Source organism: Schistocerca piceifrons, chromosome 7, assembly GCF_021461385.2.
Source record: "Schistocerca piceifrons isolate TAMUIC-IGC-003096 chromosome 7, iqSchPice1.1, whole genome shotgun sequence".
NCBI lineage: Eukaryota > Metazoa > Arthropoda > Insecta > Orthoptera > Acrididae > Schistocerca > Schistocerca piceifrons.
Window position 1 is genome coordinate 412522520 of NC_060144.1, and position 14003 is coordinate 412536522.

The 14003-nt window shown below is 44.3% G+C and overlaps 1 protein-coding gene across 1 annotated transcript; it reads right to left on the reverse strand.

Moving 5' to 3' along the window:
* Positions 1-386: 386 nt before the first annotated feature.
* LOC124805743 (oxytocin-neurophysin 1-like) lies at positions 387-8266 on the reverse strand. Its single transcript, XM_047266312.1, has 3 exons — positions 8162-8266; positions 3975-4179; positions 387-511 (listed from the first exon to the last, which is right to left on the reverse strand). The coding sequence occupies exons 1-3, from the start codon at positions 8264-8266 to the stop codon at positions 399-401; spliced, it is 423 nt and encodes a 140-aa protein (XP_047122268.1). The 3' UTR covers positions 387-398.
* Between the last annotated feature and the right edge of the window lie 5737 nt (positions 8267-14003).

The window sequence follows — 14003 nt, forward strand, 5'->3', positions numbered from 1 at the left end:
CAGAATTATTCATGAAGGCTAATATGTTTGCTGACTTTTACCAAGGATTTACTTCCTTCATATCCGAATATACTATTGTACATGACTTGCATTCATGTTTTAAGTTTCCACACCTCAGTCGGTACAATTGGAACTCTTGGACGATCACTTTATTGTCCGTCCGTCTGTCTGTTCGACTGTTATTTCCTGATAATCATTCTGTGAACTACAAATTTTTAGTCAGTGCGCTGTGCACTCTTGACTTGTTCCATGGCATAGTAGTTTTGTTTCACAAAAACAAATACATAAAATAAAATTCGAATATTGCTAACGAACATAACAACTATAAGTGAAAGACAGTTTCAATCTTGATGAGAACTTTATTTATTAGCAGATTTCAACTGTTACATGCTGCAAAATTATATTCTCATCTCGTCGCGGTCACCGTCGCTGACAACAAACGTGTCCACAGGATACCGATCGACGGATTCAGTTGTATCAGCGACACACGAAGTATCAATGTGGCATGAGTCTGAAACATACAATTATTTCATTGTTATTACAAGATATCAAAGAAATCTGTAGTATGAGAAAGAAAATAGACCAGAATTTTTTTTAACGAACGTGTGAATTATCTTCAATAACACACTTTTTCCTAGTAAAGAAGTTTGGTGGTGAATTAGCACACTGTAATGCACTCAAGGTGGATTTCTTTACACTGAGTTTCATTTTAAACAACTGGAGTAATTATAAAGTGTCATTGATCAGGTGTGACGATTTGGAGTGTGTAAACCTCAGCACCAATTTTCTACACCTACATACATATCCCGCAAGCCACCATACGGTACATGATGGAGGGTACCCTACACCACTACTAGTCATTCCCTTCCCTGTTCCACTCTCAAATGGAGGAAGGGGGAAAAGACTATTTATATGCTTGCGCACGAATACTGACCCCTCTTATCTTGTGTTCGCAGTCCTTGTGTGAGATGTATGTTCGTGGCAGTAGGATCGTTCTACAGTCCGTTGTAAATGCCTGTCTCCTAAATTTTCTCAGTAGAGAAAAGAAAGTCTTCCTCCCAGGAGCTCACATTTGGGTTCACGGAGCATTTCCGCTAAACTCACGTCTCGATCGAATATAATAAATTACCTACAGGTAATAAATTCGGCAGTATGCCTGTGAATTGATTCGACGTCTTTCTTTAAGCTGACCGAGTGAGGTGGCGCAGCGTTAGCACACTGGACTCACATTCGTGAGGATGACAGTTCAGATCTGCGTCCGGCCACTCAGATTCAGGTTTCACCTGATTTTCCTAAATCGCTTAAAGCAAAAGCTGGGATGTTTTCTTTGAAAGGACACGGCCGACTTCCTTCCTAATCCTTCCTTAATGCTAGCTTGTTCCCCGTCTCTAATGACCTCCTCGTCGACGGGACGATAAATACTACTCCTCCTTCCTTTACTTCCTTTAACGTATTGAAACGTTGATGTGAATGTCGTAATCTGCAGTAGCTGACAGTTTGTATTGTATATTAATGACCTTGCAGACAATGACGCTAACCTGACGATGAATGAAGTACTGTCTGAAAGAGGTTGCGTAGATACTCTGACACGTGTTGATATGATTTCAAAGTGGTGCAAAGCTTGGCATCTTGCTTTAAATTTTGAGACATGTAAAACTGTACACTTCACAGAACGAATAAACGTACTGTTCTATGACAATAGTACCAGTGAGTCACAGTTGGAATCGGTCAACTCATATAAGTCCTTGGGTGTAACACATTGTAGGGATACGAAATGGAATGAGACGTAGGCTCAATCGTGGGTAAAGCAGGTGATAGAATACTAGGGAAATGCAATCAGTTTACAAAGGAGATTGCTTACAAATCATTTGTGAGACTCATTCGAGTGCATTGCTCAAGCGTGTGAGACCCTTACTACATAGGACTAACAGGGGATATTGAAGGAATGCAAAGAAGGACAGGACGGATGGTCACAACCTTTTTTGATACTTGAGAGGGCTTCACAGAGGTCCTGAAGAAACTGGATTGATATCGTATCGAAGGTAAACGAAAACTATCACGAGAAGCCCTATATGCAAAGTTTCAAAATTGGCTTTAAATGATGACTCTAGGAATGTGCTGCAGTCCCCTACGTATCGCTCACATAGGGATCTTGAGACCAATATGAGACTAATTACAGCACGTAGGGAGTCATTTCAACGATCATTCTTCCCCTGCTCCATACGCGAATGGAACAAGAAGAAACCCTATAAACTTTTACACTGAGACGTTCCCTCGGCCACGCACTTCACAGTGATTTGCGGGGTGTAGATGCAGATGTAAAATTAAATTTTCTCTCCTGCCTAGCTATAAAATTCTCTTTTTCTTCACAATTGAAATTATGCTTTAAAACTGTTCAATGGGTTTATTTCACTAAATTGGTATGCTTATTTCATTTTTAATTTATTTCTAATAACGGTACTAACAAAGCGAAAAAGGTTTCTGAATTTAATTTTTTTCCAACACTTCTGAAATATTAGATCCTCAAGGCATTCAGTATTAGGCACTGGGTGCTGAAAGGTTACCGATTCCTGCTCTAAAAAACTCGCCAGGTGCAGGGTTCCATATGTGTATACAGACAGGTTACCCGTTCTACAAATCGAGAATCTCGACCATTTTTTACTGTTACCGACACTGATATGTGCAAGATATCGGTCCCAGGGATTCCAAGACTTTAGAGAATGTTTTAATTTCAAATCTGACGTCGGATAACAAATGTCAAAAGACGTATTTTTTTCGTTTGATATAATTATCAATTATATAATTGCCAATTATATAATTATCAATTTTCGGGTGTTTTCCTTTACTTTTACTGTGAAATCTTACTTCCCGCCGAATTTCATGATTCTAGGTAAATGGGAAGTACCTTATAGGCTTTGATGGGTAAGGCTGCGAATATCAAAATATGTAACATACATGGCCTTATCTTTTGATTGTGTTTCAACTGTTGACACCACCTAGGGATCGTAGGCTTTATCATATGACATAAGGATCAGCGAGATACGTCTAAACTTTCCTAAGAGAAAGGAGTCTCAACAGACGGACGGACAGACAGATAACAAATAAGAAAAAAAATTTCGTGGGATGTGACTACAAATTTACCGTTTTCAGTTTTTTCCATTGGTTGGCACTGCGGAACCTTGCTTTTTGCTACATTTCATGACTCTAGACCAACAGCAAGTACTGGTGAGGGACTTCCCGAGTGTGAAAATATGTGGCATAAATGGGCGTATCTTTTAATAGCGATGAGTTAGGAGTTTAAATTTTTTATACCGCCAACCGACCCTAGACCTTAGTGTGTGACATAAATTTCAACTTGATACGTTTATTCATTCCTGAGAAAAGAGGGTCTTAACAGACGGACGAAAAGACAGAGCATCAGGTAACAAATGACAAAAAAAATTTCCGCGTAATATAATTGTAGATTTGCAGTTTTCGGATTTTTGCTTTGGTTTCATTGTGAAACCTTGATTTTTTGTCATATTTCATGATTCTAGGTCAACGGGAAGAAGGATAGGTTTCGATGAGTGTGATTGCCATTATCAGAAAATGTGGCATAAATGGCGATTGCATCGACTTTGAAGCTTCAGTTTTTTATATCGCCAATGGGCTGTAGACCTTCGTGTGTGATATAAATTAGAACTTTGTATGTCTATCTGTTCCTGAGAAAAAAGGGTTTGTAACAGTCGAACAGAAAGACAGATAGGCTGTCAACGAGGTGGTCCTATAGCAGTTGCGTTTTTACCGATTGAGGTACGGCACCTTAAAAAGGAGATGAAGTCCCTTTGTGACCAGGAAATATGTCACTATTTTAGCGAAATCCGTGACACGAATCAAGCAACCAGATGAACCTCATTGTCCCTCAATGGCTAATTGAAGATGTAGAAGGATGAAGAATAATTCCGTAGCCCGACATGCCTGGCCACGTGGCTCACCTTTGAAGCAGCAGACTCCCGGCGCAGAGCAGCGGCCGACGCCGCCGGCGCAGCGCATCTCGGGGCTGTCCAGGGGGCAGGGCGCCGTGGAGCGGCAGACGGCGGTGTCCGCGGGGCTGGCCAGCCGGCAGCCCATGCGGGGGCCGCAGCAGATGTGTGGGCCCAGGCACACGCCCTGCCCTCCAGGGCCGCACGGCGGGCACCTCTGCAACACCAGCAGGCCAGGCTGTAGCCGAGCTGAGGCCTGTCTGCCAAGAGTTTAGAGGTGTACAAGTTCCCTCCTTCCAGCCCGCCTGCCCCTGTCTTCGCTGCAACCACTTACGCAACTCAACCTGTCGCGATGGAGACACAAGAGTACCTGTTGTCACGGCTCGCAGGGCTCCACCCGTAGGAGCTTCGAGTCATCCCTTGGGCATGGGTGTGTGTTCTTCTTAGCGTAAGTTAGATTCTGTAGTGTGTAAGGCTAGGGACCGATGACCTCGGCAGTTTGGTCCCATAGGAACTTACCACGAATTTCCAAGGTAGCTGTGTACTGAAGCACAGCAGGTCAACTTTGGTTTCCGCACGCCCGAGCTTCACAAACCCCGTTCAGTCTCCTGCAGCTGACAACAGGTTGCTCTATCAATGCAGCAGGACTAGGCAGGATATGTTTGCGTAGGTAACTTCGCTGCAGCTCATTTATCATAACGGTGGGCGCAGGAAACTGAACAAACCGAACTTAAAGAAGGCTGAGGAGGAATTAATAATTGGGAAATATATACCAGTCGAGTAGCAGAGCCCAAGTCCAGGAGGGAAAAAGCTTTCTTGCGTTCATGAGGCAATTTCAACTAAATCAGTATGTGTCTCGCAACGGAAGTTGTGTAAAAAGTTACTAAACACGCATTCGGGAACCTCGAGTATGTTAAGCGATGTTTGTAAATTTTACCAGCAGTTTCCTCACTCCATAAATGTTTTGAAAAAGGACAAAGACACGGTGGCTGACAAGTGGGTAGAAATGAATGCTAAGGGCGTGAGGCCATTTAGTAGTATATAGGCAGGCATTGATTGAAATAGGAAAAGAATATCACTCCGTGGATATTAAAAACCACATTCTGGTGGTATGCACGTAGTGCGAAGAAAGTTTAGTATGAAAGAAAAGCTTCTTCTATCATATATGTAGTTTTCAGATCAACATCAAATGACAAACGAACTCCTTGTCTGCTAAAATGCATTCTGGGAATTTAGAATGAACCGTTTTTCAGCGAACCCGGAATATACATACTGGAAAAGTAATTAAAATTGCTGTAACTGGGGTCCGCCAATGGCCTTGCCGCATTGGTAGCTCTGATTCTCGTCAAATCACCAAAATTAAGCGCTCTCGAGCTGGGATAGCACTTGGACGGGTGACTATCCGGTCTGTTGAGCGCTATTGGCATGCGGGGCGCACTCAGCCCTTGTGTGGCAAATTGAGGAGCTACTTGATTGAGAAGTAGCGGCTCCAGTCTCGTAAACTGACGTACGACCTGGAGAGCAACCCCTCCATATCCACATCCAGTGGCGCCTGTGCGCTGAGGATGACACAGCAGCCGGCCGGTACCGCTGGGTTTCAAGGCCTGTTTGGGCGGATTTATCTCTTTTTTTTTTTTTTAGCTGGCTGAAACACACTAAGGTTACAGAAACTAGACTTCTAAAACTTTACTTCAGTTGGTCTTCCAGTGTAATAGACATCTTCAGGTTCTTAGGAATTTCAAATTCTACAGATGGTTCTGCTTACTACAGAAAACATGCATTAGAGTTGATCTGATGCTGGTTCGAATTGAGAATAGCCAGTAGTACTCGAAAGAGAGTGAAGTTTCAGAGATTTGTTCATATCGAAATAAATAAATAAAGCCGAAATACGCTGAAAAGGAAGAAAAGGACAAATAAAATTCACCATTTCCTGGCCTAAAATGATCCAAAATGAACATATATTTCATTGAGCCTCGTCTTGTGCTAATCGGGTATGAAAAGACTTTTCATTAATGACTAAGTCTGCTCTTAACACTGTTATGAAGGAGTACAGAATAAACTGCTACGTAGTGTAGGGCAGAGAGAAGATGGGCGGGCAAACTACCCGTTCTGCTGATAATGTGCAGCAACTTGCCTGCCTGGCTAATAGGTAACCATGGGAAGCTTAAAAGCGGAATGTGGACACTTCTGGAAGAGTCTGAGGAGTGGGGACTGAACGTTATTCTACCAGCTGCCATTGTGCCGGCTACACTATAGGCGTGGGTCCAGGCACGCTCTTTGGCCTTTGGGCTCCCGTGTCGACACTTCCGCAGGAACAGCAGCCCACACTATAACCATGTTGCACATACACTACTGCTTTCTGCTACACTCATTCTGTGAAGAGAGGTAGGAGGATAATTCTGCCAGCTGAAATGTGCAGGGTGCATCAGTTATCTACGCCCCAGCACAAAAAGCTTACCTCTGAATATATAATTGATCATATTACGCTAAAACTAAACTCCGCCCGAACAGGCCTAGAAGGCTCAACGGTACCGACCGGCCGCCGTGTCATCCTCAGCCCACAGACGTCGCTGGATGCGGATATGGAGGGGCATGTGGTCAGCACACTTCTTCCCGGCTGTGTATCAGTTTACGAGACCAGAGCCGCTACTTCTCAACCAAGTAGCTCTTCAGTTTGCCTCACAAGGGCTGAGCACCCCACTTGCTAACAGCGCTCGGCAGACCGGATGGTCACCCATCCAAGTGCTAGTCCAGCCCGACAGCGCTTACATTCGGTGATCTGACGACAACTGGTGTTACCACAACGGCAACGCCGTTGGCTGATCAAATTACACTCTCTGAGAAAAAAGTGAGCATCCAGAAGATATGGTCAGTTGTCAGTGAGACTTCATACGCGTACACACCATCACCGGATATGTAAATGATTACAGTTACAATTCTCTCTGACCAGTAGAATGCTAACCAGAGTACATTAGTGTTGTTCGCATTTAGAGTTGCTGCAGTGTCTCACAGGGCGTACAAGGGGCGTGAAGATTTTCAGAATGATCACGGTGACGGACACGGAGATGCCGCTCGTGCTCGTCTGGGACAGCATTACCAGCACTGGACAAGTTTGAAGGTGGCCTCATTATCGGTCTCCATTTGCCTGCCTGATGCCTTATCTTAATGACAACCATTAGAAGACAGACTCAAACTGAAGTTTGTCATTAAGTCTAGACAGTTTCAGTGCGATCTCAGTAGGTCAATTATGGACGCCCATCAGTAGTACAATGGAATGATGCAAATGAAAATTTGTGCCATACTGGGACTCGAACTCGGATTGCCGGTTCTTACCATTAGGGTATCCGAGCTCGATTTATAGACAAACCCAAACTTCCCCATGTTGTCAACCCTATGTCTACCCGTGAGACGTTCTCGGATCGCCTAATGTTAAGGAAATCGCTCCCCATAAGCTAAAAATCCGCATTCGAGTCCCAGTCCGGCACAATTTTTCGTTTTCGTCATTCCATTATACAGCTTATGGTTGCCCAAATTCGCAACTGCGAAAACATTTCATGTATTTCATAACAATTGCAGTCGCTACAGTGCCTGTTCCATCAGGAAGATTGCATCCTACGTCTGAACAACACAGGCACTGTAATAACGTAATTATTGCTAACTTCTGAAATAGTCACTCGTGGACTGAAATACAACCACCCGATGCTCTTTCTTTTACATTCCGGACTGCAACTAGCGACACCCTAGCGCTAATGTCAGTGGTGCATTATGGTATCTCTTTACCGAGCCCAGTGCTGACAACGTAAAGGAGCCTCTCACTAGCACGAACCGCATGTCCAATTCAAGTCTCCCCATTCTACGCAGTTCCCCATTGTTGCTGGGTCAGAGTCACGAAGTACGACATAGGTAAAAGCAGCAGGCGTTTCTGAGACCTGCCAGAACACTAAGACAGCGTACCTACTGGAGAAGTACACTTGGATCAGAAACTAAAGGCTCTTGATGCCGGTCACCCTTACAAGGCCTTTCCATACTGCTGAAGAGGACAGACTCATCAAACCCGAACAGAGGGAGATGACTTAACAATAAACATAACGTGAAGGTAATTCGGAGAGAGTTGATAAATTTGTTAACTGTGTAAATAGCGGGAAGTTTTAAGACGGAAACAGTAGACAGCGCAGCAAGTGAGAACATGGACTCCTTACGTGTTGCAGGCCGGCCCTCTTGCCCCCACGGGGACAGTTGGTGATGAGACAGGCGGCCGCGATGCTGACAGCTACGGTGAGCAGTACTGCTAGCTGGAACCTCATGGCTGCTGTGTGCCGGTCGAGTCGCGTCCACCGCTTTTATACCCCCACAGCCGTCCGGGACTGGAATACTAACGATGCCCACCGTCCAGGCCATCGTGTCCTCACTGCTTCCAACCCCCTCCCAAATCCCTGTTTCTTTTCACCTCTGGACTGCAATACAACCACTCATCCTCCAACCCTCTACATCCTTTCATCTGTCCCTTAATCTCTTTGCTTCTAACCATCTCTCTCTCTGTGTGTGTGTGTGTGTGTGTGTGTGTGTGTGTGTGTGTGTAAACGTAGAATGATGCTTAGAAGCAAAGAAACTAAGCGGCAGCTGTCACCCAATTACCCTATTTAAAAAAAGAAACAGTAAAAGAACTCGACATAATCTTTGATGGGCATTTAAATTAAGAAAAACCAACTCTTGCAGAACTCAGGAAATCGCCCTGTCGACTATATGTAACCCAGAAAAAAATATGAAAGCTATTTTCTCCCGAAAGTAAACGGACTTTAGTACAGTCTCTAGTCCTGCCAGATCTTTACTACAGCAGTGCATTTCTCATGGGGCAAATCGTGAAAACTCTAGACGACTCTAGCTGTGCATGCATACGTAAGACCTTAGAGTAACATTCAGTTGTTGGATGATGTCAGTCCTTCATGTACTGGGTTAGGGAGGCTCCAACGGAATACACGACCTGATTTTTTTCAAGTACTGCATAATTCACCGGTGTCATAGTCCAAGGGAGGGGAGGGGGCCTGGGCAATCTGGCTACAGCCATTTTATTCGTAACTGAAATCTCTCGAATTTGTAGCAGTCAATGTCCGCGACTCCACTGAACTGCAGTTTTATCATTGCTGGCATTTATGAGAAAAACTGTAATTCTGTCTAAATCTAGATATCTACATACATACTCCGCAAGCCACCAAACGGTGCGTGGCGGAGGGTACCCTGTGTCATTACTAGTGGTTTCCCTTCCTGTTCCACCCGCAGATAGAGCAAGGGAAAAACTATTGTTTATATTCAGCCGTATAAGCCCTAATTGTCGTGTTTTATCTTCGTGCACCTTTCGCTAAAAGTATGTAGGCGCCAGCAGCATCGTTCTGGAGTCAGTTTCAAATGCAGCTTCTCTAAATTTTCTCAGTAGTGTTGCCTGAGAAGAACGTCGCCTTCCCTCCACAGACTGCCATTTCAGTTCCCGAAGCATCTCCGTAACACTTGCGTGTCGCTGGACACTACCGGTAACAAGTCTAGCAGCCCGCCTCTAAATTGCTTCTGTGTCGTCCTTTAATCTGACCTAGTGCGAATTCCAAACACTCGCGCAGTACTAAAGAATAGGTCGCACTAGGGTGCTATATGCGGCCTCCTTTACAGGTGAACTATACTTTCCTAAATTTCTCCCAACAAAACAAAGTTGACCATTCGCTTTCCCTACCGCAATCACTGTATGTCTTGGGTATCCTTAGAGGTCACTCTCTTCATGGGAAATTAGAGCGAATTCTTGGTGCAGCTGAAGTTTTAGCGTTGGTGAGCAGTCAAGATATACGCGAAATAATGTCTTCAGTCTTTTTCCGTTGTTTTCTCGTTCAGCCTTACCGAGCTGCAAAAAGGAGCCTGTCTAACACCTTAGCGCATAATTTCTGTCGCCAATTTTCATCACATAAACATGGCAGTAATATAGGTGCGTCATCCGTCCGCAATACCCGTTAAGGACGGCCCTCCTTTTAATGCACAACGGAATCACAATAGTAGTTTACCTTTTATCCAGGTCAACAGCCCGCATCTCGTGGTCGTGCGGTAGCGTTCTCGCTTCCCACGCTCGGGTTCCCGGGTTCGATTCCCGGCGGGGTCAGGGATTTTCTCTGCCTCGTGATGGCTGGGTGTTGTGTGCTGTCCTTAGGTTAGTTAGGTTTAAGTAGTTCTAAGTTCTAGGGGACTGATGACCATGGCTGTTAAGTCCCATAGTGCTCAGAGCAAATTCAGGTCAACACAGCAACACATGCAGTCACAGAGCTAGGAATTCGGCATTCCAGTTGGCGCTCTGCACAGTAATGTGGTACAATTTCACTGACATAAAAGTTATCAGCGAATCGTATCATTTATATCCTTTCACTTTGAACTTTAATTTCACTTCTGAACCTTTCTTTTATTTCCATCATTGCTTCTTCGATGTACACATTGAACAGTAGGGGGCGAATAAATACATCGCTATCTTACACCCCTTTTAATCCGAGCACTTCGTTCTTGGTCTTCCGCTCTTATTCTTTCCTCTTAGCTCTTCTACATGTTGTATATTACCCGACTCTGCCTATAGGTTACCCCTACTTTCCTCAAACTTTAGAACAACTTACAGCATTTGACACTGTCGAACACTTTTTCCAGGTCGACAAATCCTATGAACGTGTCTTGATTTTTCTTTAGTCTTGCTTCCATAATCAACCGCAACGTCAGAATTGCCCCTTTGTGCCTTTACCTTTCCTAAAGCCAATCTGATCGTTATCTAAGACATCCTCAATTTGCTTTTCCATCCTTCTGTGTATCATTCTTGTCATAAGGTTGGATGCATGAGCTGTTAAGCTGATTGTGCGATAATTCTCGCACTTGTCAGCTCTTTGGGCTACAAAACCTTATTTTTCAACATAATCTCCGTTCAGTGCTACGGCCTTACGCAACCTCATTGGGAAAGCCTGTATGCTCGACATCGAAACCAACGTCTTGTTGCATCAGTAACCTCCCCACCATCCACTTAGGGCTATCTGCGGAGTGCATTCTTCATTGGGCCAAACAGATGCAAGTCGGAAGATACGAGATACAGGCTGTCGGGCGGATGAGGAAGAACAGTTCAACGAAGCTTTTGAACTCCTCTCTGGTGCGCAGATTTGTGTGCGACCTTGCGTTGTCATGGAAAAGGAGAAGTTCGTTTGCAATTTTGCATATTGCAGTTTGACTTAATGACCTTTATGGACTCTGAGAAGCTCATCTGCAGAAAACAGCACGGTTTTAGGAAACAGCGGTCACGTGAGACACAGCTGGCGCTCTTTGTGCATGATATACAACAGGCTCTAGATGCAGACTCCCGGGTTGACGCCATATTTCTCGACTTTCGGAAGGAGTTCGACTCAGTTCCGCACTGTCGCTTGCTCCAAAAAGTGCGCGCTTTCGGTCTATCCGATGACATATGCGGTTGGATAGAAAGTTTTCTAACAGACAGAGAGCAGTATGTCGTCCTGAATGGGGAGACATCAATAGAAACAAGCGTAACTTCAGGTGTGCCCCAGGGCCGCGTAATAGGTCCGCTGCTTGTTACGATTTACATAAACTATCTGCTTGATGGTATTGACAGTGGCATTAGACTGTTTGCCGATGATGCTGTAGTCTACAGGAAAGTAGCGAAAGTTGTGAAAAGATCAATGAGGATTTGCAGAAAATAAATGCGTGGTGTAATGACTGGCAGTTATCTCTCAATATTAGTAAGTGTAACCTGCTGCGAATAACAAGGAGAAAAATCCTCATTAATATACGAGTACAATATAAATGCCCAGTCTTTGGAAGCCGTAACATCCGTCAGATATCTGGGTATGACTATTCGAAATGATCTCAAATGGAACGATCAGAGTACACAAGTAACGGGTAAGGCGAAATCTAGATTGCGGTTTATTGGCAGAATCCTGAAGCGATGCAGTCCTTCAACAAAGGAAATTGCTTACAATAATTTAGTTCGTCCAGTCTTAGAGTATGGGACTCTTACCAGTTGGGTCTGATTCAAGAGATTGAAAAGGTCCAAAGAAGAGCGGCTGGTATATTTAGCCATCGCGAGGGCGTTAAAAATCTTATAGAAAGTATGAAATGAGACACTTGCAGATAGGCGACGCTCTAAACGGAAGGGGCTGGTCACTAAATTCCAAAATCCGATCTTCGCCGAGGATGTAGAGCATATATTATTACCATCAACTTTCATATAGTCGAATGATCACCATTAAAAGAGAAGGGAAATTAGGTCTCGCACTGAGGCGTTCAGACAGTCGTTTGTCCCTCGAGCGATCCGCGAGTGGAACAGAGGGGGGGAAATATGACTTTGGCTCGAATAGTGCCCTCCGCCACACACCGCTTGGTGGCTAGCGGAATATATATGTAGATGTGGTGACGAACACGGTGAAGCTGTTCCTTCAATTTCCTGAAAGTTACATAATACACTTATGAGGGGGGACGTCAAACAGAATAACCCTTTCAGAGTCCCACAAGACCGCCTCCGTGACTTTCCCTTCTGACGGTTCGGCTTTGAACTTTTCCTTCCGACAAGAGGCGATGTGGCACCACTCAATGGATTATCGTTTTGTTTCCGGTTCGAAGTGATGGACAAATGTTTCATTGCCTTTGACGATGGTTGCAAAACATTGTCAGTACCAGCCTCGTAACGTGCAAGCAATTCCGCACAAATGGTCCATCGTTGCTCTTTATGTCGCTTGCTAGGCTGCTATGAAGCCAGTGGCCACACTCCTTTATGTGCCTCATCTGGTGGACGGATGTGTCAGCACTACCAACAAAGGCGTCCAGTTGAGCAGTGAGATGTCTGACTGCGATAGGTCGATCACCTCGAATAAGAGTGTTCGCACGCGCCAACATTGCAGGAGCCAAAGCTGCGTGCGGCAGGCCGGCACGCGGGAGATGACAGACGCCTAGCCCAATGAATCACCGTGCTTTCTTTCACTGCCAGCTCTCCGTAGATATTCTGCAATCACCGTGCTTTCTTTCACTGCCAGGTCTCCGTAGATATTCTGCAATCACCTATGAATATCTGCGATACTTTGGTTTTCCGCCAAAAGAAACTCAAAGACAGCTCTTTCTTGGAACACGTCTCCCTTATAGACGCCATTTTGAAGCCTACGTGAACGGCTGCCACCTATCGGAACTTCATGAAACTATAAAGACTGAAACAGGGATATTCGACGATGTCCCACAACAAATTCCAAACTTTCTCAACGGAAACTGCCCGAGAAAAAAAATTGTTACATTACTTATTGAACGTAAAGTGAAGAATTAAAATTTCTAGGTGTCCAGACAGACAGTAAACTATCATGGAAAACCCATGTTCAGAATATTGTTCAAAAACTGAGTACTGTTATATTTACCATTAGAACAGTATCTGCTATAAGCGACGTCTCCAGCACAAAAATTATCTACATTGCTTATCTTCATTCGCCTATTACAAACAGAATTATATTTAGGGTAACTCTTCCCATCCACAGATTGCTTTAGAAGCTCTGCTGTTTCAGAGCAACAGAATAATATCACTGTCTAATACATACACTCTAAGACAAAAAGAAAAAGAAAAAAACGATGCACAACGAAGGAATTAGCCGAATGGAACGGAAATCGGGAGGTGATGCACATTTACAGACAAACAAATGATTAAAATTTCACAAAAAATTGATGGTTCACTGGGCCCTCTTACCACAAAATCTGAGGGGGAGTGCGATGGGGATTTTCCCTTGTGAGGACAACCGAAGAAGTGGAAGGCCATTAACTGCATCAGACTACACCTCTCAGATTACTGTTAATGACATTTTGAGAGAGGGTCGACGAAAAACATGCGAGAAAATTGCATCAGAGGCCAGAACTTCCGTCACTTTAGTTTACAGAATCATATCTGAAAAGTGCAGATGAGAGAAATTGCTGCCAAATGGGTTCTGCGTGATCTGAATGAAGAGTAGAAAGCAGGTCGCAAGAGAATCCCATAATTGCTTCAACGTTATCGAA

Bases quoted from the DNA above. Each gene is read 5' to 3' on its own strand.
- LOC124805743 (XM_047266312.1), bottom strand. From the start codon at position 8,266: ATGAGGTTCCAGCTAGCAGTACTGCTCACCGTAGCTGTCAGCATCGCG. The intron at 4,180-8,161 runs GTAAGGAGTCCA...CTGGTGTTGCAG, and splicing joins AGAGGGCCGGCCTGCAACAC to AGGTGCCCGCCGTGCGGCCC. The intron at 512-3,974 runs GTGAGCCACGTG...TGTATGTTTCAG, and splicing joins GGGAGTCTGCTGCTTCAAAG to ACTCATGCCACATTGATACT.